A 27440-nucleotide genomic window follows, 5' to 3' on the forward strand; every position below is an offset into this window, starting at 1 on the left:
AAACGAACGTTAAATGACCTACGTTCAAAATACCTAAAATCGAAATACCTAATGATTAAATCCGGAAAGCAAAAATGTCTAATAAATGGGGCATAAATAATCGGTTTACCCTTGAACCGTCGACAGACAATTAATCGAATATTATTTCAAACACAACGTTTCAAATAATTTCATTTCATCGACAGTTCATATCGTAGAATGATCGATCGATACAAGTCAAATTAAACCGTGGACTTTTACTTCGTAGATAACTTATTCCGAGTATACTTTATTAAATATCGTGGTACTTTATTTTGTGTTTTTTAATTTCATTTTGCTTTACATTAAATAAAATTTATTATGTACGCGTAATATTATTTCAATTGTGTAATTGTGTATACCTAAGTATTTCAATTGTTAATTTTTGTAAAATTTTACAATTTGTAAATTATTTGTTTGTATGTTTGGTCACAACGAACGTAACCTTCTTCTATCTTAACTAGTTCTAACCTAACCTAAACCTCTGTAAGCCGTTCTTTTCTGTGTGATCGCAGTTCTAACCTAACCTAAACCTACTCTGTACTCTGTTTGTTTTTGCGTGTGGTCACAGTACTAACCTAACCTAAACCTAATCTGTAAACTGTTTTTGCGCGTGGTCACAGTTCTAACCTAACCTAAACCTACTCTAATATAGGATTTAAACCAATCGGGTTCCGTCTATTTGGCATACCTTTAATTGTCGGTTAGGTTAGGTTAGAACTGCGACCTCAAGAAATACAATATTTTGTTAAGAATGCACGAATGTCGGTTAGGTTAGGTTAGGTTAGAACTGCAACATCAATATAGTAGTATTAGCTATGATAAAAATTCTGCGTGATAAATTTCGACTAAACAATGTTATGCATAAAAACCACTCGACGAAAAACCTTTATGGACAACATATATTCGAACAAACAAAAATATGCCTAGATAAATTATGCGTAACTATACTATGCTTAAAATTAATATTTCAATATACCCTCTTACGCTCGCGGAACCTACCCTACTACTTCGGTATTTTGACCTTTTAATCATTTTAGGTATTTTGACCATAGGGTATTTCAAATGTTGGTGTATAAAATTTAGGCTATATAGTTTTTGGTATTTCAAACATTAGGTATTTAGTCCAATAGGTATTTTAAATTTTGGTAATTCGTGCGTAGGTGTAACTTGCTTAGGTATTTAAAATTATTAGGTATTTTGAATGTAGGTCATTTAACGTTAGGTTTTTTTAATTTTAGACATTGTGATACGTACCCTTGAGAACACAAAAATTACAAAACAATTTTACTAGATACATATTTTGTTTGAAAAGTTAATAATATCTCTGATGCAAATTCCTGGTTTCGAATCCGCATAAGTGGTTTATGAACTGCAAAAACATGTGTGCATTAATAACTAAGTTATTGTTAAGAGTTTTGAATGATTCACGGTTATTTTCATTAGACTTATATTGACCGGGATATAGACCGTGATTACCTTTTTGATTTTTGTCGAGCTCCCGATATTTCGACGCAGTTGCATGCATCATGATCACGGAAAAACTGACGAAGGCGGGTGGATGTTAAAATTGTATAGACAGCGCGCGATCTACCCTCCTAAGTTATTGTTTTCACTCACATACTGAACAAATCTGACATGTGCTGACAATAATCATGTATGCTCTCATACACCCTATAAATCGATATAACTTTGTACAGGTACCGGAGCAGACGCCCGTATAGCCCTAGCCCGTCTCGCCGTATCCGTGACGGATGTGAACGACAACTGCCCCGTGTTTGTCGGCCGTCCGTACGCCGCCGCCGTCCCGGCCGGCGCGGAGCCGCAAGCCCCTGTGTTCACAGTCCGGGCTGATGATAGAGATGCCAATGATAATGGAGAGGTACTCTAACACTGTCTTACTCTAGCCCTCTCAGTGTCACAACCGTTCCGTCTTTGTCGGCTGTCCGTACTCCACCGTATGTTCACGGTTTGAGCTGACGATGAACACGCCTAGCTGCAGTTAAGATATTTGACGTCATAGTTTCAACTTGATCCAAAATTCCGATACAATTTAAACATTCTAATGGACACTAGACGTCTATACACATCTTTCTATTGTGTCGGGCGTAGTGTCCATGAATGGTTTTAGTCAAGAAATGTATTTACAGTATATTTGAATCCATATTATTTTCCCGTTTACCACGCCGTGTTCTTCTAGGCGAACTAGCGAATGCCAAAAGAGATGTTGGGAGACCATTGCTTCGCTTCAAAGACTGCGCCAAGAGGGACATGGCAGCCTTTAAAATCGACTACCAAAACTGGGAGAAGCTTGCGGAGAAGCGGACGGAGTGGCGAAAGTGCGTTGGAGATGGTCGCAAGTTCGTCGATGAGACCTGGTTTGCGGCACTTGCTGACAAAAGGGAAAGAAGACACCATAGCGAAACGTCGCAATCGGTTGCAAGCTTCCCTTGTCAGATGTGTGGCAAAATGTGTCGCTCTCGCATAGGTCTCATTAGTCATCAAAAGCGATGTCTCTCGGACATTGCACCATAAATCGTCTGAAATAGACGCTAAGGCCATTGATTGATTATTTTCAGGTCCGCTACGAGATGAAACGCGGTCACGGCGAGCTGTTCCGCGTCGACCGTAGAACCGGCCAGGTCACTCTAAAGCAGACGCTAGACGCTCACGCCTCAGTCTACGAACTGGTCATAGCAGCTTTTGATGGAGGATCACCACCCTGCGGAGCTGAAGCTACTCTTACGGTAAATAAATTATGATTCCAAATGAAAATAATTACAGTACGTCGCGATGAAAAATGTTTCCTACATTTCTACTTGCAAGTTGGTTTATTAGCAAAGTTTGCTTGGTGTTTTCTGACATTGACGACCGGTCTGATCTAATTGGTAGCGACCCTATCTATAAAGAGGATGGGTTCGAATACCAGTAAAGCTTTTCTCTTAGTGTTCTTCGTGCGTTTATGCGCAGATGAAAATACTTGACACCCATACATGCATGAGCGTACGAATGCTCGCTCATAACTGTTCAGAACACTAACCGCAGATTAGGTAACACCATTTGAGTAAGCTCAAATACTTGAGTTTTTGAGTCATGGGTTTTCTTTCATATACATATATACAGGCTATATTGTGACGGGTTAAGAATTTCACCGCCCCCTTTCTTCCCGTGGGTGTCGTAGAAGGCGACTATGGGATATGGGTTAAATTGCGTAGGCGAGAGGCTGGCAACCTGTCACTGCAATGTCACAGTTTCGTTTTCTTTCAACCCCTTATTTGCCAAAAGTGGCACTGAAGCTTTAGTAGTTTCGTGTGCTTTGCCTACCCCTTTATGGGATACAGGCGTGATTGTATGTATGTATGTATACACATATAATGTGTGATTACTTCTCAGGTTCGCGTATGGGCCGGCGGCGCAGCGCCCCACTGGGACGCCGCGCACTACGTCCGCGAAGCGAGAGAGGACGCCCCACCCGGCGTCCCACTGGCGGGCCCACTCATCGCCCGCTCCCCGCTACAGCGTCCGCTCATTTACTCGCTAGTTGATCCGCCAACAGATGCCTCGGGGGCACCGCTGTTTGAAATACACTTCGACACAGGTATAAAACTTATTTTAAGAAGATTTTAGCCTCTACAGGGAACTATATAGGACAGTATCACGTCCAAAAGAGAAGACGTTCCACCCGGCTTCCCACTGGCGGGCCCACTCATCGCCCGCTCCCCGCTACAACGTCCGCTCATTTACTCGCTAGTTGATCCGCCAACAGATGCCTCGGGGGCACCGCTGTTTGAAATACACTTCGACACAGGTATAACACTTATTTTAAGAAGATTTTAGCCTCTACAGGGAACTGTATGGGACAGTATCACGTCCAAAAGAGAATACGCCCCACCGGGCGTCATTCTTCGCCCGATCCCCGCTACAACGCCCGCTCATTTACTCACTAGTTGACCCGCCTACGGATGCCTCAGGGGCGCCGCTGTTTGAAATACACTTCGACATGGGTATGACATATCAACATCATAAAGATTTTTATCTACGTCTGAAAATATAAAGAGAGTGAAGACGCCCCACCCAGCGTCCCACTGGCGGGCCCGCTCTCCGCTACAACGCCCGCTTCGCTTACTGATCCGCTTGTTGATCCGCCTACGGACAGCTCTGGGCACCGCTGTTTGAAATACACTTTGACACAGGTACGACCTCTCTTCCAAGAAGATTTTAGCCTCTACAGCAAGAAATCTCTCAAGAAAATTAAATGCATGAGTCGAACGACTAAACAGATTTTAAATCAGAGAACTCTACAAGATTTAAATTAAAACTGTTTAAGAATAACATGGTGATAAGTGGTAATTTAGTTAATGGCATGGTGAAAAGAATGAACAAGTAATTTTAAGGGTTAATTTTAAATTAATTAATTAAATAGTAGTACCTATTAAATTCGCATGAAAGGGAAACATAATTGGGACCGATTAAAACAGAGCAACTTTATTCGCGTATCTATGCACTGGTGCACATATAAATAGTTTCACCTTATTTTGTAAGACCTTGTTGTGTGGACGCTCAAGCACAGCGTACGATGATGTCCGGTTCGTGACTTTAATATCAAACACATGGACACGTATACAAGCGACCAGAGTGTACTTTTCCGCTTGCGCGACGCTGAACGCTCTCAGCTCATAAACAAAAGTAACACATTAATTTGAGACCCCATAAGAAAGTAAAAAGGTGCATAGATTCGTGAAGGGGCAGTAGATCGCCACTAACCGTTGGTTTTGTCCCACAGCACCCGACAGAGGCAACCCATGTGAGTACCGTCCCGCCCGTCCCACCCTCGCCTTTATCACCACATCCTCTAAAATTCATTGTGAATTGTTCGAATTAGTAATCTAACTGCAACATGCTTTATTCTTCATAATTGGGCTTCATGCATAAAAAAAATTATACAGGACACAGGTTGATCAATCCAAAACGGTCAGTATGGACAAAGAGGATCGAGTATTATAGAGAGTTACTGTCGAAAGTAAAATGTGTAAACTCAGTGGATAGACTGCCATCTCTTGACACAGGTTTAAAACTTTTGAACCTCAGTTTTGACAATTTTGCCCATATTCTTAGCTTGATATGTGTTAAAATGTCAAATATTAATATTAGCGCCATCTAGCTGAGCGTATCCCAAAGGTGTAATGCCATCTAGGCCACCGTACCCTTTTCTGTATGGTACCGAGGTACGTTTTTTTCTTAGACTTTATCTGTCTATACGAAGTTATATATGTCTTTGGTATGGAGAAGTCATTCCCTAGATAGCGACATCTGTTCGTAGGAAAATGGCTTTGATTTTAAGTTTAATATACCTAATAACATTCAGATTTTTTTAAGCCCTCTTACGTAACCGGGAATCGAATCTGCTTGAAGTCATGTAAACAATCTTAGGTATGAATTCTGCGAGTTTTTTCGGTATTATTGTTAATGGTAGGAATCATAAGTACTTTTTGTTGTTATACTTTTTGCTTGGTAAAAACTTTTAATGTAGAAAATAGGAGAACCTTCATTTTTAGTAACATTTATGTAAATGTATTAAAATGGAAACCTAAAATTTAACATACGTTTTATTTGCCTAATGCATAAATAGGGAATAACTTTATTTGTCATGATAATATTCTAGCGCGTTTGTATTATCAAAGACATATATAACTCCGTATAGACAGATAAAGTCTAAGAAAAAAGCGTACCTCAGTACCATACAGAAAAAGGTACGGTGGCCAAGATGGCGTTACACCTTTGGGGTACGCTCAGCTAGGTGGCGCTAATATTAATATTTGACATTTTAACACATATCAAGCTAAGAATATGGGCCAAATTGTCAAAACTGAGGTTCAAAAGTTTTAAGCTTGTGTCTATGCACTGTGATTACAAATTTTACTTCGACAGTAACTCTCTATAATACTCCATCCTCTTTGGTATTAAATATGAAACGTTTTTACTTGCAGTGCGTGCGGCACCTTATTTTTTTTATACTACGTCGGTGGCAAACAGGCATACGGTCCGCCTGATGGATAGCGGTCACCGTAACCTATGGACGCGTTGCCAACCCATTGGAATCTTGTACAATCCCTTTTGCTGCGTTAAGTACACAGCAAAAAGCACTTTTAAATTCTGCAATTTTTGAGTAAAAATACATTTCAGGTTTAATTACTAGATTAATTTAAATTATAGGAGATCGCCATCATTCAACAAATGTATGCATAAAGCTAATTATTATAGAGAATTTCATGCTTCCCACTCCTGACCTTACATCCCGCATGTTATATGTCGTTCTTGGTGTTAGTCACACATGCCTACTCGTACTTTATCATGTCATCTTTCACATTTCATTTTAATTTCACTCATTCTCTCTCCTTCGTACATTTACCTACTTCATACCAAAAATGTTTTTTATTTGTTTTTATACCAATATTCAGTTCTGCATCGTCACTCACACATTGCCTGTGCCGGTTGCGCTTATCATTGTATTCATTGTTACAATCTTTTAACTGACTAAAAATCTTCGTTAAAAACAAATGAGGTTTCTATATTGGTCAGTTAAGAGTGCTAACTATACTTGTCTTGTTATTAGCACAATATCCGTCATTCTGCCAAAGAAAAGCTTGAAAAAATGTATATCTTTTACGTACACTTCAAGAAACGTCGAATGGATGACTGTTTTGCAGAGTGGCGGATATCATTTGTGTTTGAAGAAATTTTCCAAAACTGCATAATTATTGATATTTTAAAACCTTAAATTTCTCTCTAAGGTTGAATTTTCTGCTTAAATATCCCAGAATTGTCCGAGATCTTTATTAGCATTCTTAGGTCGACCGGCTGGTGGCCGTCCGGCGGGTCGACCCAGTTATCGCTGAGAGGACAGTGTGCAGCCATCTGCGTCAGCTTCAAGTCAGTGACTGGCAAGAGGCTGCGCAGGATTGTGACAGGTGGCGACCTCTCATATCGGCCAGATTCACTTTGGATCATTGAGCTAAAATAGTTAGTTTACAAACGTTTTGGAAACTTTCCTCGAATCTTGTATTTTTTTTTTATTTCTATCACCTCATTCACTTTTGAAAATATCCAAAACGTTTTCTGTACACAGGTGCCTTAGTCCCCGCTCTGCCCCTGGACTATGAGCAGACCCGGGAGCTGGAGTTGGTGGTGCGCGCCACAGATGGCGTGACAGGCGCGTCAGCTGATGCTTTAGTTACGCTGCACGTGATAGACGTTAACGACTGCCCGCCGGAGCTTTCGCAGGTACATGGTTTTCTTACTCTCAGGTATCACATAATCATTACTAGAACAACAAGCCACATTAGCCACTAGAGTTGTGCCTGCTCGTTCACTGAAAAGATCGCTCCCAACTAGTACGATCTCCGAAGTGTACTAGTTCGTTCTTTCAGGACATTTTGTACAGTAGTACACCGAGAGAGCGAGAGACAATTGTGTATATAGCGTACAGTAAAGCCGGGAATACACATGCCTGTAAAACGGATCAGTAGCCTGCATATTAGTTAATGGCATGTAGAAGTAACGCTCGCTCGCACTAGCCGAGAGCTGATCGGCCGTTTCCGCGCGCTCTCGGTCCGAGTCAGTCGGTTCTAGTTCGGTTGCGGTCAGATCACACGGAACGCTTTGCTGTCATTGTCACTTCTCGGCTCTTCGCTCCTTTCGCTCCCATTCTGTTCCGCGTGTGTGAGTGTACTAAATGTACTAGAGAACAGAATCATTTGGGAGTAGTTCGGTCTAGTACAGTGCAGGGAATCGTGTCTTTTGTACTATTAGTACATGTGGTACACAAGCCTATTACCCACAGCCAGAGAACGTTGTGACTCAAACCCAGGAGCTGGAATTAGTCGTGCGCGTCGTGATAGGTGTATCAGCAACTACAACAACATTTTCATATAAATCTTTGGAGTGTCGTTATTTGAAGTTACCCCTTGTTCATAAACGTTCACTAAAGTTATCAAGCCAATATAAATCGTTTGTCCCTTTCTGACGAATTGGTGGGATAGAAAGGGACAAACGATTTGTAGTAAACATTTATGAATAAGGGTTATATAAAATAATAGTTAGGTGGTCGAAAATTGTAATTATCGATTTCCATAATAGGAATCGTCCCAAGTTTGTATTGATTTTATTGTGCCGTCATTTCATCTTCATATGCTTACAAATTGCTTTCTTTCAGGATCTGTACGACGTGGAGGTTAGCGAAGCAGCTGCCGTTGGGACTACCATCATTACCTTCAACGCCAGGGATAACGATACCGGTAAACTTTGTCCGCCATTTGTAATATTAATGTCTCCCTTGAGGTCTGTATTTTCTAGCATATTTAACTACCACGATCACTATTTTGATATCCACCTTATACTGTCTATTTAATGTAGTGTTGAAATGATTCTACGATGTTAAGTAATGTCATGATTCTACGACGTGTAAAGATGATATATCTTCTATCAATAAATAATCTGAATCTGAATCTGGCGTAAAAACATTTCTTTCTCCGAGTGTCGTTGAGTCTTGAAGTAAATTTCGTGGTAATTGCATTGTTAAACATTAACTTTTTACAATAGGAATTGATTTGATCCTAATGAGTCTCATTCTCCTTGCGTTATCCCGGCATTTGCCTGCCTGGGAGCCTGCCATCTGACCTTCCAACCCGAAGGGTAAACTAGACCTTATTGAAATTAGTCCGGTTTCCTCACGATGTTTTCCTTCATATATAACTCATTGGTGCGAGCCGGGGTTTGAACCCGCGACCTCCGGAACGGAAGTCGCACGTACTTAACGCTAGGCTACCAGCACTTGAGTCTATCTTCTTCTATTTGCAGGAGTAAACGGCGAGATAACCTACTCGCTATCCGGCGAGAACTCATCTCTCGCGCTCTTCTCTCTCGACTCCACAACGGGCGCTCTCATGCTTGCTGCCCCACTAGACGCTGAGACTACCGCTGAACATAGATTACTGGTCACAGCGAAGGATGGAGGAAGGCCGGCTTTGGCGGATACAGCGCATTTGAGACTGCGAGTGAAGGATGTCAATGATGCACCACCGAGATTAGAAAGACCGGTTGTCAGGTAAACCGCTCTCTTTCTATCTAGTACTAGCTGCACCACTAGACGCTGAGACTACAGCTGAACATAGATTACTGGTCACAGCGAAGGATGGAGGCAGGCCGGCTTTGGCAGACACAGTGCATCTGAGACTGCGAGTGAAGGATGTCAATGATGCACCACCGAGATTGGAAAGACCGGTTGTCAGGTAAACCCCTCTCTTTCTATCTAGTACTAGCTGCACCACTAGACGATGAGACTACAGCTGAACATAGATTACTGGTCACAGCGAAGGATGGAGGAAGGCCGGCTTTGGCGGATACAGCGCATTTGAGACTGCGAGTGAAGGATGTCAATGATGCACCACCGAGATTAGAAAGACCGGTTGTCAGGTAAACCCCTCTCTTTCTATCTAGTACTAGCTGCACCACTAGACGCTGAGACTACAGCTGAACATAGATTACTGGTCACAGCGAAAGATGGAGGCAGGCCGGCTTTGGCAGACACAGCGCATTTGAGACTGTGAGTGAAGGATGTCAATGATGCACCACCGAGATTAGAAAGACCAGTTGTCAGGTAAACCCCTCTCTTTCTATCTAGTACTAGTTGCACCACTAGACGCTGAAACTACAGCTGGACATAGATTACTGGTCACAGCGAAGGATGGAGGCAGGCCGGCTTTGGCAGACACAGCGCATCTGAGACTGCGAGTGAAGGATGTCAATGATACACCACCGAGATTAGAAAGACCGGTTGTCAGGTAAATCTCTTCTATTCTCTCTCGACGTTTTCTGTCACTTTCCTCATAGGTACTAGTACTAGTACCATTATTGACCATTGTGACTATTGTTTGCATCGTTTACTAGTGACAGCAAAGTATGGAGGCAGACCGGTATTGGTAGATACAACGCCGCAGCACAAAAGGATGTGATTGATGTGAACGACGCACCACGAAAAAATCGCATAGTGTTTTTTCTTTACTACTATATCCAGATGGTTATTAAAGCACATCATTATCTTTATTAAACATCTAGAAAATCATAAAAATCAATGTGTAACTGGTATTATTTCGTCCCCAGCGCCCTAGTGAGCGAAGAAGCGGCCCGCGGCACGGTCCTCGCCCGCGTCGCGGCGTGGGACCCCGACGCCGGGGACGCCACGCGCCTGCGCTACGCCACCGTCGACGCTCTCCCTACCCCCCTACTCTCCGTCGACGAAACCACTGGCTTGATTACCCTATCAGCTCCTAGAGGATGGCCTAAAGACTCTTCAAGATCGCTGAATGTGTCAGTTTCTGATGGAGCTCATGCAGCGTTCGCGAGAGTGAAACTTACCGTGGTGCCCGCGAATAGACACGCGCCGAGGTTCCCGCATCTGGTGTATGAGGCGAGGGTTATGGAAAATCTACCGCCTCCTGTGCTGTTGACTACTGTGAAGGTTAGTAATTTTAATGGTCGTTCAGCCTATTTGTTAGTGACTAGTCAACGTTATCCCGAGTTTAAAACTGGCGCTGGTGATGCTACCCGTCTCCACTACTCTCCGTCGACGATACCACCGGCTTGGTCACCCTATCAGCCCCTAGAGGGTGGGAGGGTGGATCGCTGAATGTGTCAGTTTCTGATGGCGCACATGCAGCATTTGCTAGAGTGAAATTTACCCTAGTGCCTGCGAATAGACATGCGCGGTTATGAAAAATCTACCTCCACCGGTTCTATTGACTACTGTGAAGGTTAGCAATTTTAATAGTATTTTAGCGTAGCCTGATTATCCGTCAATTAAAATATTAGCTTAGTCGCCATATCGGCACCTGGAGGGTGGCCTAAAATCGAGGTTATTTCTTTAATATTCTGCTATTTCGTGAGCTGAAAAATGTATTTTAATGACTTCACACATTACAACCAAAAGACCTGTATTTATTAAAGCACCGTTCAAAAGAAACAACAGTTCTGACGTCATTCTATATCTTCACCAAATTATCTTAGATCGAACGTCCTGTTTGAATGGAACATCCGTAAGTTGATTCCAACCATCAACAAGTTGCAGAACATTCTCAAAATTTCCTTTAATTACTGGAATGCCTTGACAAAATTCTCATGCAAGTTGCCATTTTTTATTGTCATTTCATAATTTATTTATCTTCAGGCTGATGACGAAGACGGTGGTGAATACGGCACGGTAACATATTCTATCGACTCTGCCTTGCTGCGAGAGACGTTCTCACTTGACGCTTCTACCGGCGCTCTGACTACGCGCGTGGCTTTGGACCGTGAGGCTAAAGCTGAATGGGAGGTAATTAAACTGACTTATTCTGAGTTTACCAAAGCTTATTTAAGTTACTTGCGAGATCACATTCTGATCATATCATATTCGCGTTTATTTCTTCGAAAACACACAATCTAATACAACATCAACATCTAATACAACAACTCTACATTCTTACTTAACTAGCTTTGTGACTCAAAAAGGATTTTGACCTCTGATACAAAAGACCGCAACTGGCCCTATCTGATAGTTACTTCTGCAATTTCTGCATTTTCTTCTTCGTCCTCTTTTCCTCAAAGCAGATGGTCGCGACAAATGAGGTAGTTATTTTTTGCACCAATGCTCTCCACTCCGCACGGTCTTCTGCACCTGAAGTCCTAATAATAGGCGCCTGTGTTAATCCCTGGCAGGCCTTAACGCTATCCACCCAGCGGGTTGGTGGATGGCCACTTCCCCGTCCTCCGTCCACCATGCCAACCATAATGAGTTTTTCAAGGTTTTCTGCATTGTAATTCTCTATAAATTCCCCAGGTCCCAGTAGCGGCCCGCGACGGAGGCGGCCGCATCCGCCACACCACCGTTCGCGTCCGCGTGCTCGACGCCAACGACCACGCCCCGGAGTTCCCCCTCCGGGAGTACCGCGCCTCCGCCCCTTACAACCTACAACCGCATAAGCCATTCCTCACTCTAACTGCCCATGATGCAGATATAGGGGAACATGCGAGGATCAGATATGAGTTGTATGATGGGGAGCTGAATTCGGACGCGTCAGGGCTGTTTGAGATTGACGGAGTCACAGGCGCGTTGGCTTTTGCGAAGAATGCTACCGTTTTTGGTAAGTTCGTTTTTATAATTTTGTTTTTAAAGACGTATCTGCTCCTTACAACCTACAACCGCATAAGCCATTCCTCACTCTAACTACCCATGATGCAGATATAGGGGAACATGCTAGGATCAGATATGAGTTGTATGATGGGGAACTGAATTCGGACGCGTCAGGGCTGTTTGAGATTGACGGTGTCACAGGCGCGTTGGCTTTTGCGAAGAATGCTACCGTCTTTGGTAAGTTCCTTTTTTGATTACTTATCTGCTCCTTACAACCTACAACCACATAAGCCATTCCTGACTTTGACAGCCCATGATGCAGATATAGGGGAACATGCGAGAATTAGATATGAGTTGTATGATGGGGAGCTGAATTCGGACGCATCAGGGCTGTTTGAGATTGATGGTGTGACGGGGGCTTTGGCTTTTGCGAAGAATGCTACTGGTTTTGGTAAGTTCCTTTTTATAATTTTGTTTTTAAAGACGTGTCTGCCCCTTACAACCTACAAGTATATAAGCCATTCCTCACTCTAACTGCCCATGATGCAGATATAGGGGAATATGCGAGAATCAGATATGAGTTTTATGATGGGGAGCTGAATTCGGACGCGTCTGGGCTGTTTGAGATTGACGGTGTCACAGGCGCGTTGGCTTTTGCGAAGAATGCTACCGGTTTTGGTAAGTTCCTTTTTATAATTTCGTTTTTAAAGACGTGTCTGCCCCTTACAACCTACAACCATATAAGCCATTCCTCACTCTAACTGCCCATGATGCAGATATAGGGGAACATGCGAGGATCAGATATGAGTTGTATGATGGGGAGCTGAATTCGGACGCGTCAGGGCTGTTTGAGATTGATGGTGTGACGGGGGATTTGGCTTTTGCGAAGAATGCTACCGTTTTTGGTAAGTTCCTTTTTATAATTTCGTTTTTAAAGACGTGTTTGCCCCTTACAACCTACAAGTATATAAGCCATTCCTCACTCTAACTGCCCATGATGCAGATATAGGGGAATATGCGAGAATTATATATGAGTTTTATGATGGGGAGCTGAATTCGGACGCGTCTGGGCTGTTTGAGATTGACGGTGTCACAGGCGCGTTGGCTTTTGCGAAGAATGCTACTGGTATTGGTAAGTTCGTCTTTTCAAATTTGTTTTTAAATACGATAAGTATTAGCTCCTTACAACCTACAACCATATTAGCCATTCCTGACTTTGACAGTCCATGATGCGGATGTAGGAGAACATGCAAGGATTAGATATGAGTTGTAGGATGGGGAGCTGAATTCGGACGCGTCAGGGCTGTTTGAGATTGATGGTGTGACGGGAGTGTTGGCTTTTGCGAAGAACGCTACTGGTTTTTTCTTCAAACATGTCCGAGTATGTTTTAAACTATGGATTAACTAGCTTTTTCCCGCGGCTTCGCTCGCCTTAAATTCAAAAATTGCGCAATGCTCCATACAAACTTCCACCCCCATTTTAAAGAAGTGGGAGGTTAGAAAGAGACAAAAAGTAGCCTATGTCACTCTCCATCCCTTCAACTATCTCCTTTTAAAAAATCTCGTCAATTCGTCGCTCCGTTTTGCCCTGAAAGACAGACAAACAAACAGACACACACACTTTCCCATTTATATTATTAGTATGGATTACGATTGGATATGGAGTATTGCGATCCAAAGTGTTGTGTTTGCCCTTGGGTATGGTTGCCAAAGTCAAAAAGGTTACTATGACAGCGTAGGAGATTGTCTGCCATGGCAGTAAAAGTAAAAATATGTAATAATGAATTAGGAACAGAGGTATAAACATTCTGTCTCAAATCGGGTGCTTTAAATATGAGCGTTATACCTTTCTCAACTAATGTAAAATTTATCTTCCAGCATCTCGGTCCGTCGTGGTCTGGGCTCGCGCTCGCGACGGCGGCAACCGAGCTGGTTCCGCCGGCGTCTCCGTCTACATCCTCGGCCCAGGAGAAAGAGCCCCAAGGGTCCAGCCTCCACCTCCAGCGCTGTTCCTGAGGGAAGATGCAGCTCCGGGGACGCTACTGGCTGAGTTGAGAGCTGATCCGACTGAGCCAGTGCCGAAGTATAGGCTGGCACCGGTTAACTATGGAAAAGATCAGGTAAATTTTCTTTTAGATCGTGTCTTCCATAGACTAAGTAAAAGCGTGAACCAACCGAGCTGGTTCAGCCGGCGTCTCCTACATCCTCCAGGGGTCCAACCTCCACCTCCAGCGCTGTTCCTGAGGGAAGATGCAGCTCCGGGGACGCTACTGGCTGAGTTGAGAGCTGATCCTACTGAGCCAGTACCGAAGTACCGGCTAGCACCGGTTAACTATGGAAAAGATCAGGTAAACTTTCTTTTAGATCCTGTCTTCCATAGACTAAGTAAAAGCGTGAACCAACCGAGCTGGTTCAGCCGGCGTCTTCTACATCCTCGGCCCAGGAAAAAGAGCCCCAAGGGTCCAGCCTCCACCTCCAGCGCTGTTCCTGAGGGAAGATGCAGCTCCAGGAACGCTACTGGCTGAGTTGAGAGCTGATCCGACTGAGCCAGTGCCGAAGTATAGGCTGGCACCGGTTAACTATGGAAAAGATCAGGTAAATTTCTTTTAGATCCTTACTCCCATAGACTATACTAAATATAGCTTATACTTGTGTTGCAGACTATCGTGTAACGTCTTTGTTATAATGGAAATGGATGGATATTTTAAGTGGTAAATTTTATCAAGCTTGTAGACGACGGAACGACCAACCTCCGTGCTGCGCGCTTGCTGATGCTGGCAGCCTGGTCGGTATAGGCACAGTATAATAAAGAGTACTATCGTACAGTATGGCCACTCCTGCTCCCCGCTGAAAGTGCCGGCCACCCCCTCTCAGTTACCTGACAGTTACCGCCTGTCAAAAACGCGAACAGTCGACCTGTCATATCTCACTCATACAAGCATTATACGCATTCACCTACACGAGCTTAGAATGTGTGTTATGTGTGCTAGGAATGCGCCTCTTTCATATATTTGATCGCCAGTGTCCGAGATGTGGTATAGGTGCCGCTGCCAGTGCGCGTCTTTTGTTTTCTGAGTTCTGTCATGTCAATGAGCGCCAAATGGTTTATTTTACACACTTTTTGTAAATAATATGTGTAAATAGCGTTTATTTGTAAACTTCCTGTGCTAACGGTAGTATAAACTGTACATATAAAGTTTTTACTGTCCCGGATTTGTAAGTTCACATTTTTGACATATTTGTTTTCAAGTATGTTGCGATGTGGCTAAGACGTATCGTTTGCCAAATCTAACGATTAATTTCGAATTGGTTGAATCAATTAGGCCCTATGTACAAGGAAGCGCTTAAACAAATATACGATTTCTATCAACTTACTGAAATGTCATTTGAATCGAAATGACAGACTCTGCCACAGCACTAGTTTAAAAATAAAAATAAATAATAAATGACATAAAAAGTAAATCCTGCGCGATAAATTAATATCGTAAAATACTCACTAACGAAGAAATTTCATTAGGTTGCCCGAGTTTACGTTTTGTGGACGCTGTCATGTGTCAAAAAGAGGTTCTTACAGCTCTGGGACAATAGTATTTTATTTACCGTTGGCGGCCCGATCACCTGCAAAGCTAATATAATATAATGCTTTTCTCTTGCAGTTTGCCCTGGACGAACAAGGCCGCCTAGTCCTCTCAGCCCCCCTGGATCGGGAGTCAGCGCGCGAGCTCCCCATAGGGATCCTCTGCGAAGGCCCCGGTTCCCCCGCCCCTGCTACCCTACTGATGACAACTTTACATGTTCTGGATGTGAATGAGCACGCACCGACGTTCCATTCGCAACCTTACGTTGTCCATTTGGCTGAGAACACGCCACCTCATTCGACGGTCGTCAGATGTAAGTTATAATTAGTTTGTAAGTGAGAACAGTTGTATTTCAGATCAGACATTTTTTTAATTTGGGTAGAAGTATAGAACTAACAATCCAAATTCAAATACATATGACTAAATACAAAAGCAACGTTTTAAGTAGTAACCATTATTCATAAGTAATCTGAACTGGTCTTACCTTCACTTACATCATCATCCTCCTTGCGTTATCCCGGCATCTGCCACGGCTCATGGGAGCCTGGGGTCCACATTGACAACTAATTACAAGATTTGGCGTAGGCACTAGTTTTACGAAAGCGACAGCCAACTGATCTTCCAACCCGAAGGGTAACTAGGCCTTATTGGAATTAGTCCGGTTTCCTCACGATGTTTTCCTTCATCGAAAAGCGACTGGCAAATATCAAATGACATTTCGCACATAAGTTCAGAAAAACTCATTGGTACTAGCCGGGTTTGAACCTGCAACCTCCGAATCAAAAATCTCACGCTCTTACCGCTATGCTACCAGCGCTTACCTTCACTTACATCAGTCCAATAAAATTTGAGGTTCTTCTAAAGACTCTCTCCTTTTATAATTATTATTTCTTTGCTCAGTAATGGCAACAGACCCAGACGCCGGTTCCAACGGCGAGGTTCAATTTTCTCTCGGAGAAGGCGGAGACTCAGCCTTATTCGCCGTGGACGCTCGCACTGGCTGGGTGACGACTCGAGCGAGTTTGGATCGAGAAACGAAAGCGGAGTTACGCGTTCCACTGATAGCTAGCGATCAAGCGCCTCAGAAACGATCTAGTCGTGGTACACTCGTCGTCAGATTACAGGTATATGTCAATCTAAAATATTTTTAATTCAATTATTAGAATTCCTTGGTGAAAGCCTGTTTGATTTAGATGCTTGCACTGAACTGTAAGATCGGTTATGTCAGCCACTTGCGAGCACACCAGAGACAGCAACGGACTTGAAAGCAGTCGCCGTGGCCGTATCGGCCGTGGAGTTATTACTTATAAATCATTTCTTTATTATAATTGCTTAGGTTTGGTCAGCAATACTTGAGACCTCTTGAGACCACAAATTTTCCTTCAAATATTTACAGCGTCTGGCAAACTATTATATTTTCATGCGGTTTAGAAAAGGAATATATTTTCAAAAACAATTAACGCTATCGGAGTCTAAGATTTAAGCAACGTATTTTTAAATTTTAAGATTACTTGACATTTTTACACGTATAAACTTCCACCGTACATCATCACAACTCATTTCCAGGACTACAACGACTGCCCGCCCCGCTTCGAGCCGGCCGCGTACTCCGCGTCGGTACCCGAAGACGCTGCCGCCGGCACCGTCGTCGCCAAACTCACCATCACTGACGCTGACGCCACCACCTCCCCACTGTCCTTCCTTGTGGCTTCAGGGGACCCTAGGGCAAGATTCCAACTAAGGCCGTCAGGAGAACTGTTAGTGGCTCGGCCGCTAGATCGAGAGTTGGAGGAAAACTATGAACTTAGTGTTATCGCGACGGATGGGAAGTTCGATGCACGAGCGACTGTTCAAGTTACTGTTACTGGTATGTATTGGTGTATTTTATCTTTTTGACTTGGGTGGTTACTAACCATCACTGACGGTGACGACATCCCCACTATCCTTCCTTGTGGCTTCAGGGGACCCTAGGGCACGATTCTAGTTGAGACCTTCTGGGGTGGGGAACTGTTAGTGGCTAGGCCGCTAGATCGAGAGTTGGAGGAAAACTATGAACTTAGTGTTATCGCGACGGATGGGAAGTTCGATGCACGAGCGACTGTTCAAGTTACTGTAACTGGTATGTACTGTTTTATTTTACCTTTTTAATCAGCTGAACTAACCAACGCCGACTACACAACCTCCCCACTATCCTGCTTTGTGACTTCAGGGGACATAGGCCAAGATACCAGTTCAGACCTTCTGGGGAAGTCCCAAAACAAACGTTTGGGACAACAAGTGTTTGTGGCTAGACCGCTAGATCGAGAGTTGGAAGAGGACACACACACCTCGGACACTGGCGATCAAATATATGAAAGAGGCGTGTTCCTAGTACACATTCACGGCCCAGCCACGACATTGGTCTAAGCGCGGCAGCGGCGAGCGGCAGCCATACGTGCGAATGAAAAGTCCCATCGCTGTGTCTCGCTTCAATGTATGGCCGCCGCTCGCCGCTGTCGCGCTTAGACCAATGTCGTGGCTGAGCCGTCTAAACTCGTGTAGGTGAACGCGTACCATGCTTGTATGAGTGAGATATGACAGGTCGACTGTTCGCGTTTTTGACAGGCGGTAACTGTGAGGTACCCGAGAAGGGGTGGGCGGCACTTTCAGCGGGGAACATGAGTGGCCATACTGTACGATAGTACTCTTTATTATACTGTGCTAACTATTACTGGTATATTGTTGTTTTATTTAGCTTTGGTGGTTCATTTAAACATAAGTAGCTCTGGCGGCATGTAGAATAGGCTAGTTTCCTATTAGTCAAATCAGCTTCTTTTTATGAATTGTCAAAACGATTTGCTAATATTAAATTACTATGAAATACTGAGGAGTGACGTCACGGTCAATTCATTTCCTTTATATCTTTCTCTTTGACTTATTAAATAGAAATTATGTCTAAAAATAACTACTGTCCATATTTTTCTTCTAATTATGTGGTGCTTTATTTCGTGCACTGCATAACATATTTTATATTAAGTATAGGAAACTAGCCTATTCGGTAGGTACACTAAAAATCTCTCATCTGACTCAATCGAAGTAACATTCAGGTAGTTATGTGGACGTATTTAGGTCTCTCCAATTATGTGAGTAGAAAAAATATTTTTAAAGCCTATAGTGTCCCACTGCTGGGCAAAGGCCTTACAACTAAGAGAATTGGAATTTTTGTCCCCAGATGTCAACGATAACCCGCCCTACTGCGTCAGACACCGCTACCGCGCATCGCTGCCAGAAAACGCGGCGGTTGGAACGCGCGTTGCCGCTCTAGAAACGACCGACGCAGATCTGCCTCCACACAATGCGCTGAGATACTTCCTAGAGGGCGAAGCCAATGAGGACTTTACAATTGACAAAGTAAATTTTTTAACTTCAATCATACACTTCTAGTGTAATTAGTAAGTAAGTAAGTTAGTAATGTTAGTATGTATAGTGGTTTAAAAACGCGGCGGTCGGAACGCGCGTAGCTGCTTTAGAAACGAAGGATGCAGATTTACCTCCACATAATACCTTAAGATACTTTCTAGAGGGCGAAGCTAATGAGGTTTTTACTATTGACAAGGTAATCCTACCATTTACTTCCCTTACTTCCATCATAACTGTGTAAAAAAGTAAACACTTTGTTGTACATATCACCAAAAACAAACATAAGTTGTCTGTCATTTTCTGAAACGAATCGATGCCACTGCATGTCAAAATACAAATACAAAATACGTCACCCTGAGATACATCCTGGAAGGCGTCAGGTAAGGCCTAATGTGTATAGACACGATAGACGCCCTTTTTAGTTCAAACATATTTATTTCTCTAAGATTACAAATCACTTAAGCGAGAAACAAACAACATTTTAGTAATTACATAAAATTACAAGTAAGCCATAAGCGAGCAAAACATACTAAAATTAACTAATACTAAAAATTAAAATTTACAATTTCATCAATATGTGTATTTAATAAAAATGGATGTCGGTATTTTTAAATTCAATTTTTAAAACCACTCGAGCATTTTGGTTAGCGACGCAGCTGAGCTGATAACACGCGGCGACCGGCGAGCATGCGGTCGACCGGTCGTAGCATTTTTTTTTCTTTTTGAAGGCACGTCATTTGTCAATGCTCACGTATTTCGTGGAAAAAGAGTCAAAAACCAGACTTGTATAGAAATTCAGAATAATTACGTAGGTAACTTAAGTAACAAACAGCTTTCAAAACTTAACCATAACCAATCTTCTTCATCCGCAGGAAACCGGCGAAGTGCGCGTAGCGCGTGCCTTAGACCGCGAGACGCGGTCATCCTACTCCCTAACCATGCACGCTCAAGATCGGGCGCGGGCCTCGTGGCAATGCGCTTCAGAGTTACTTGTTACTCTGACAGATGTGAACGATAATGCTCCGAGATTCTCTGCGGAACTGTACTCTGTTACTCTGCCGGAGGATGCTGAGTTGGGGACTCTGGTTGCCAAGGTAACTTGTTATATAATCTTATAAAACGCGATGATCTTATGCGCTAGAACGAACGTGTGCAGTAGATCTAGAATTATACACACATTTTACGCAAAAAGCAGATGACGGGTAGAATTGCAGATGATTGCGGAATGGTGTTTCTACATACAATCACGCCTGTATCCCATAAATGGGTAGGCAGAACACATGAAAGCTTCAATGCCACTCTTGGCAAATAAGGGGTTGAAATATAACGTAACTGTGACGTTGCAGTGACAGGTTGCCAGCCTCTGGCCTACGCCACAATTTAACCCATATCCCACAGTCACCTTCTACGACACAGGAAGAAAGGGGGTGGTGAAATTCTTAATCCGTCACCACACAGGCAAAATTGTGTATCTCTCTCTCACTTACTATAACATTCTTAAACAATGAGTTCTTTCATCAAGTTTATCATATCGGGGAGAGTTTTGAATATCGGGAGCTTGACAAAAATCAAAAAGGTCTATATCTCGGGCGGTATAAGTCTAAGTCTATTAACATCTCGGATGACTGACTATGTTGCTCCATACTTACTCCTGACAGCTTATCCTCAGATTACAAGATCCTCCACTCGTTATCGTAAAGTTAAACTTAATCCCGCCTGAATGCATTCCCTTTACAGTTCAGCTGCGCTGCGCATTTTATCTCTTTTCTAACCCCTTTTTTCTTATAGGTGCACGCCACAGACCCAGATCTAGGCTCCAACCGTCTCATCACCTACTCCTTCGTAGAAGAAGAGGGCGGTGACGGTGGCGTGTTCTCTCTCTCACCAGACAGCGGCGTCCTTACGCTACGAGCGCCGCTTGACAGAGAGGCTGCCGCGTCGCATAGGGTGTTACTGCGAGCCACTGATGGCGGGACGCCGCCTAAGTCTTCGACAGCTGCTTTGAGATTGACAGGTGAGGTGGTTAACGGTGGATCGGTGGTACACAATGAATCAACATTTATTTAGAAAATAAGGCGATGACAAATTATGTTGTCATTAAATATTCAAGTAAATAATGAGAATAAGTTTTGATATTTTATTTATTTATTTAAGCGGCAGATGCAGTCAAAAATATCTGAACATGCACGGTTACGAAAGTAAAAAGTCTGTCAGATGTTTGAGAAAGCTGCCTGAACCTTCCACTTTTTATAATGTATCTAAAAGTTATCATAGTAATTTTTTTTTAAGAATACTGGCCTAGCAACAACAATACATCAAAATCATAGATATACTATATTAGATACTACTTACTACTTACTTACTGCGATGGCTCAGCGACCCGAAGTGGATCTTGGCCTCCGACACTAGATTCCGCCATTCGCTCCTATCCTGTGCAATCTGATGCCACTCAGTCACTTGAAGGTCACGCAGGTCTTTCTGGACCTCGTCGATCCATCGGTACCTGGGCCTTCCGACCGGCCGTTTTTCAGTAGATCGCCACAAGTGAGCTCTTTTGGCCGCACGATCCTCTCCCATCCTCTCCACATGGCCGAGCCATCGCAGACGAGAAGCTTTACTCTACTACTACGCCTTACTATACTATATTACGCTTTACTATATTAGATGGTGTATTCAAATTGGTTTCTCACACGTTTTGTCTCCCCAGTTGCCGACGTGAACGACAACCCCCCAGAGTTCGAGTTCCGCGAATACCGAGCCGCGGCCCCCGAGCTCGACGCGCCCGGGACCGAGATCCTACGCGTACGCGCCACGTCACGAGACACCGGCGTCAACGCTGAAGTCGCGTACTCACTCGTCGCCGGCGACGATAGAGAAGACTTCACTATAGACAAAACATCAGGAGCCGTCAGCATAGCGAGACCGCTAGACTACGAACGCAGAAGAGCTTACTTACTAACAATACAAGCGCTTGATGGCGGCTCACCACCGCTTGGCGATCTTGCAACGCTTAACATCTCTGTTATAGACGCGAATGACAACGCCCCTGTTTTCGCTCAAACATCTTATAACGCTCGCGTTAGAGAAGACTCACCTATAAACACAAGGATATTACAACTTATAGCTGATGATGCCGATGATGGCGCTAATGGAAGGGTCACCTATTCTATAGCGAGAGGAGATCGCGATGGGCGATTTAGTATAGATGAAGATACTGGTTATATCTCTGTTGCGGCGCCGTTAGATAGGGAAACTGTTTCGACGTATACGCTTGAAGTTCGCGCGCGCGATAGGGGCTTACCAGCGCTTGAAGCGTCTGTCAAAGTTGCAGTTGAAGTGTTAGATGCTAACGATAATCCACCTTTATTCGAACGAGCGAACTACTCTGTAGTCGTCCAAGAAGATAGACCACTAGGACATGCACTGTTGAAGCTAGGAGTGACAGACGCTGATGCGGCACCCAACGCAATGCCTTATACATTTGATTTCCAAGCGGGCAACGAAGCTGGCGCGTTCCGATTAGAACAGGATGGTACTTTACGAACTGCTGCAAGATTTAACCATCGCATTAAAGAACGCTACGCGTTACAAGTCCGTGTATTCGATAATGGAGCACCGCCTTTATATTCTGACGCTTGGATACACGTGCGCGTTATAGAAGAATCTCAATACCCACCTGTAGTAACGCCTTTAGATGTCCAAGTGAACTCCTACTTAGATGAGTTCCCAGGTGGCATTCTCGGTCGTGTAGTGGCATCCGACAGAGACGCGTATGATACTTTGACTTACGCAATAGCAGCACCAAAGCCGCCTCTTGGACTATTCGAAATTGATTCGACCGACGGTACATTGCGCGCGGCACCTCGTTTAGATGTCGGAGAATATAAGCTAAATGTGACTGTCGCGGATGGGAAATTCATATCTCACGCAAACGTTAGAGTAACTGTCCTCTTAGTGACAGATGCGTTGCTAGCTCAAGCGGTAGTAGTGCGTTTTAGAGCGGTGAATGCCGAAGACTTCGTGTTGAGTCACAGGAAGGGATTCGTGCGAGCGGTTCGGGAGGCGGCGGATTGCGAGCCGGGAGATGTGGTGTTGTTGGGGGCTCAGCCTGAAGGAGATACGGAGGATTGGGAAGAAGGAACGAGAACGAGGCGACAGGTTAGTGTACACTTTATTAATAACTAGCTTTTGTCCGCGGCTTTGTTCGCGTTAGAAAGAGACAAAAAGCAGCCTATGTCACTTTCCATCCCTTCAACTATCACGTCAATTCGTCGTTTCGTTTTGCCGTGAAAGACAGAAACAAACAGACACACACACTTTCCCATTTATAATATTGGTATGGATTAATTAATAAAATATATGTTTAAGTTCAAATAGTATAAGAAAAATTGCCATACCCTACCAGGGTGCCAAGTGGCCCATGTGATCCCTTGTATCTACACCTACTATGTGAACAACTTTGTATACCATGGTGTGCAATAAATACTTATCTTATCTGATTTTGAAGTGATAACAATAAAAGCGAATCGCATTAAAATTAGATAGCATTTTGTATGTTTTAAAGAAGTAAATCGATTTTCTTATGAAATAACTATAATATTGTCGTTTTTTAAACTTTTGCAATTTGGTTACCTATGTATATGGAAAGCATCATAACTAAATTGGTATTACATCACTCAGGTGGCCCGCGACCTTGATGTGGCCCTAGCCGTCCGCACCAGCGGCGGCTGGCTGGCGGCCGACGCGCTCCGCCGTCGCCTGCACGCACATCTCGAACGATTGGAAGAACGCGCTCGACTCGTGGTAGAAGAGCTGGTGCGGGCCGCGTGCGGCGGTTGCGTGCACGGAGCGTGCGCGGAGCGGGTGGAACTAAGGGCTGAGCGGTCGAGAGCTGTTATGAGCGATGTCTTCGCTTTAGTCGCACCACCTTTGAGGTTAGTATCTGTTAGCATACTCGGACGATTGAAAGAACGCGCTAGATTAGTTGTGGAGGAACTAGTACGGGCTGCGTGCACGAGGCGTGGGCTGAAAGATCCAGGACTGTTAATGAGCGATTTATTTGCTCTGGTTGCAGCAGGGCATTTTCCAAAATAAATCTCGAATATCGAATTTCACCAGATCTGGACGTTTCTGGGCTCATTCTTCTGAGAACCACGAGCTGATTCAATCCTGACGATTAAAAAAATGTGTCCTAATTTTTTTTTCCTTTACGTTACGATTTTAGTATGATTTTACTACGTGCGTGACATATTGGAAACTCGAATTTTGTATGGAAAATTTGGTACACATTTTTTTATCGTCGAGATCGAGTCAGCTCATGATTCTGAGAAGAATGAGCCCAAACACGTCCAGATCTGGTGAAATTCGATATTCAAAATTTATTACCTGCCAAAGTAAAAACTACAACTTACAACTCCCTACTTAGTGACATGTTTGCTATACCTAGGTCGTGACATGTGCATATTAATTGTTTTGTTTTGGTGTTGTTTGCATTGCTTGTTCAAACATTTCCTTAATTTTATTCTTGTTATAGACTGCGCGGGTCTTGCGCTTGTGAGCCGGGCTGGGCCGGCCCGAGATGCGAACACGAAGCCGAGTGCAGCGGAGTGGAGTGTGCTGCTGCTGGTAAGTAATTATTTATTTTCATTCAAATCTGTCTGCCATCGCTTTATGTAGGGACATTTCCATTTTACTACGCGTAGTGCTATATTCTATGATCCTTCATAGAATGCTATTTTTCGGCATCTCGTTTCTGCAGCGCATCTTGGATGTTCGCAGCGGCGCGCGTAGGCTGTTTCTACACCGTTTTTTTTTGTTTTCCGTTAAATTCGACACGTAACTAGGTTCATTATCAGGAACTACCCTGTATATCACTTTTAGTTCAATGCGCAAAAAAAAAATGTTCATCATTTTCATACATAATAAATGGGTTTATTAGTGTGAGAGACCCTTAAGAATAACATTCAAGTTAGTGTCAAGTGATTGACGGCACATGTCAAAACAAATAACATTAGGAATTGGTAAAGGTTGTCACACACGTTTTCAGTAATTATCTTTATTTTTTTTAATAACTCGATAACCGTAAGAGTTAAGATGCTAGTTTCTTAGAGAAATTAATTGTATTTGATCTAAAGAACCTTCCCTTAAAGTTAACGGAATTCAATAAAAACAGGTTGTATACTACCATGCGTGCGCGTGCAGCATCCCTGGTGCGCAGGGTGCGCGTCAGCCCCAATAGCATCCTACAAATGATAGCGGACAGGGTTGACTGTCCCTATTTAGCGCACTGCGAGGGATTGCATTCCCCAATGAGTTTTGTGTTGTTTTAAATTTAAAATTGTATGCACTAATCCCTTAGTTTGTAAGTCCTACTAATAACATAATGTGTCTATGGTTACACGAATAGCTACCCATGAGCCTCATCATCCGATACGTGGAGATGGTCGAGAAGCTCCTGAATAGCTGAAGGATCTTAGGATCGTAGGGGGTATTTGCACAAAAGATCCCGATGGGTCGAAGTGTATCCGAAAGGGCCCCCGCAGATTTAAGATAAGATGGTTACACGAAATAATAATATTCATTCATTCATTCATATTCATAATTGTGTGATATGTCGCTTTTAATGCGTAATTTTTACAGGTCCTCGAATTCTTCAACTAGCGGGCGACGGTTACGCGTGGTTGCGAGTCGAGCGCGGCGCGGTAGCGGGCGAGCGTATACCAGAAGATGAGCTGGCGTTAACGTTGCGTTTCCGCACTAGGCGCGCTGCTGGCACGCTGCTGTGGCTCGCTGGGAAGGTCGACTACGCTATACTAGAGGTAAGAGGCCTAAGGGTAATCTACCAATTCTAAAGGGGTAACCTTTGATTGATATCGCATTGGTTGATGGTGGACGCTTTAAACCGGTTCATCATTTTATTGCTGTCATTAATTTATTTAAAGTATTTGATTACATTATGTAACATTTGATAACATTACAAAATTGTTCAGCCTTATCTGGACGTGGATATGGTTTGTAAATAAATACAAAATATGAATTAGGCGATGTGTGGAAATACGAGTAGTATGAGTACTTCTACTTAGAACTTATAACTTCTCTTCTAGCCCATGTTCCAGCTAATAAAACGAAGTGACACTGTACGTCACAATACAGTCGATATAGCTATTAGATAAGCTGCCACAGCGCTCAAAAATATCGGACCAAGCATCCGTCTAACTAACGTCTTGACAATAGAGGTGTGTTTCAATATTTGTGAAAGCATTGGCACCTCTGCTTGCGATATCGACTGTATTTTTTTTTCTTTTACCTCTCAAACTAGATGGGCCAATTGTCAACAGATGTCAGAACTTTTAAAATATACCTTTAACTTTAAAGGGTGTCTAATAATTTAATAATTTTGTATATTTATAGGTCGTGGAAGGCTTCGTGCAATTCCGTATGGAGCTGGGTTCTGGGCCTGTGTCCGTGCGCTCAGCAGTACCTGTAGCTGACGGGGAATGGCATGAACTGAGGCTCGAGCGGCGAGGGGCTAGCGCTAGGCTCACGGTAACCTAGTTTACATTACTAATTAAACTTAATACATGTTCTAAGAACAAATTAAATTATTTTCAAAGAAAATATTTTTTTGTACTTTAAGTAGTCACACTACTATTATACCAGGGGCGGCTCACTCCGCGATTCTATCGCCGCGTTACGAGTACATGCCGGCGGCCGCGAGTTCGCGGCCTACTCAGGGGTGGCGCGCGTTCTCACGGAACGCACGTTCGCACTTTCTATTGTTACTTTACGTCGCGAGTTTTTTTAAGGTTCATATGCGATGTCCGCGTGTGGAATGGCTAATAATACTTAGTTAAATAGACATCATGAATAAAATAAATACCATAGGACATTCTTACACAGATCTACATACATACATACATACAATCACGCCTGTATCCCATAAAGGGGTAGGCAGAACACATAAAACTACTGAAGCTTCAGTGCCACTCTTGGCAAATAAGGGGTTGAAAGAAAACGAAAGTGTGACGTTGCAGTGACAGGTTGCCAGCCTCTCGCCTACGCCACAACACCGCGCCACGCCACACAGATCTACTACTGATTAAATCCCACTGAAAAGTTCAATAAGGCTTGTAATGTTGGAACTTGAACAAAAATATATAAATACAGTATATATACTTAGAAAGTAGCCAAGACTTGAATATAACAGTATAAAATTTTATGTGAGTATTAATTCATAGGTAACCCTACCGCCGGACGCCGCGCACGTGCGGCTCGTTTCT

At 43.4% G+C, this 27440-nt stretch overlaps 1 protein-coding gene and 1 long non-coding RNA gene across 2 annotated transcripts in view; one reads left to right on the forward strand and one right to left on the reverse strand.

Moving 5' to 3' along the window:
* Positions 1 to 27440, forward strand: part of LOC125228604 (fat-like cadherin-related tumor suppressor homolog) — a 258065-nt gene that overhangs the window by 191614 nt on the left and 39011 nt on the right. The window contains exons 21-42 of the mRNA XM_048133244.1: positions 1719 to 1900; positions 2598 to 2765; positions 3412 to 3616; positions 4802 to 4822; positions 7145 to 7299; positions 8231 to 8312; positions 8875 to 9121; positions 10177 to 10534; positions 11240 to 11386; positions 11891 to 12194; positions 14063 to 14304; positions 15841 to 16075; positions 16663 to 16886; positions 17329 to 17629; positions 18974 to 19152; positions 20034 to 20255; positions 20950 to 21175; positions 21869 to 23319; positions 23842 to 24095; positions 24695 to 24786; positions 25801 to 25979; positions 26572 to 26706. Of these exons, the coding sequence (XP_047989201.1) occupies positions 1719 to 1900; positions 2598 to 2765; positions 3412 to 3616; positions 4802 to 4822; positions 7145 to 7299; positions 8231 to 8312; positions 8875 to 9121; positions 10177 to 10534; positions 11240 to 11386; positions 11891 to 12194; positions 14063 to 14304; positions 15841 to 16075; positions 16663 to 16886; positions 17329 to 17629; positions 18974 to 19152; positions 20034 to 20255; positions 20950 to 21175; positions 21869 to 23319; positions 23842 to 24095; positions 24695 to 24786; positions 25801 to 25979; positions 26572 to 26706 (5609 nt within the window). The remainder of the gene's footprint in view (positions 1 to 1718; positions 1901 to 2597; positions 2766 to 3411; positions 3617 to 4801; positions 4823 to 7144; positions 7300 to 8230; positions 8313 to 8874; positions 9122 to 10176; positions 10535 to 11239; positions 11387 to 11890; positions 12195 to 14062; positions 14305 to 15840; positions 16076 to 16662; positions 16887 to 17328; positions 17630 to 18973; positions 19153 to 20033; positions 20256 to 20949; positions 21176 to 21868; positions 23320 to 23841; positions 24096 to 24694; positions 24787 to 25800; positions 25980 to 26571; positions 26707 to 27440) is intronic.
* On the reverse strand, positions 14062 to 14526 carry LOC125228606. The gene is made up of 2 exons (XR_007177309.1): positions 14411 to 14526; positions 14062 to 14182 (listed from the first exon to the last, which is right to left on the reverse strand). It is a non-coding gene; the product is annotated as an uncharacterized LOC125228606 (long non-coding RNA).

The sequence above is a fragment of the Leguminivora glycinivorella genome, chromosome 8 (genome assembly GCF_023078275.1).
Source record: "Leguminivora glycinivorella isolate SPB_JAAS2020 chromosome 8, LegGlyc_1.1, whole genome shotgun sequence".
In the NCBI taxonomy this organism is placed as follows: Eukaryota; Metazoa; Arthropoda; class Insecta; order Lepidoptera; family Tortricidae; genus Leguminivora; species Leguminivora glycinivorella.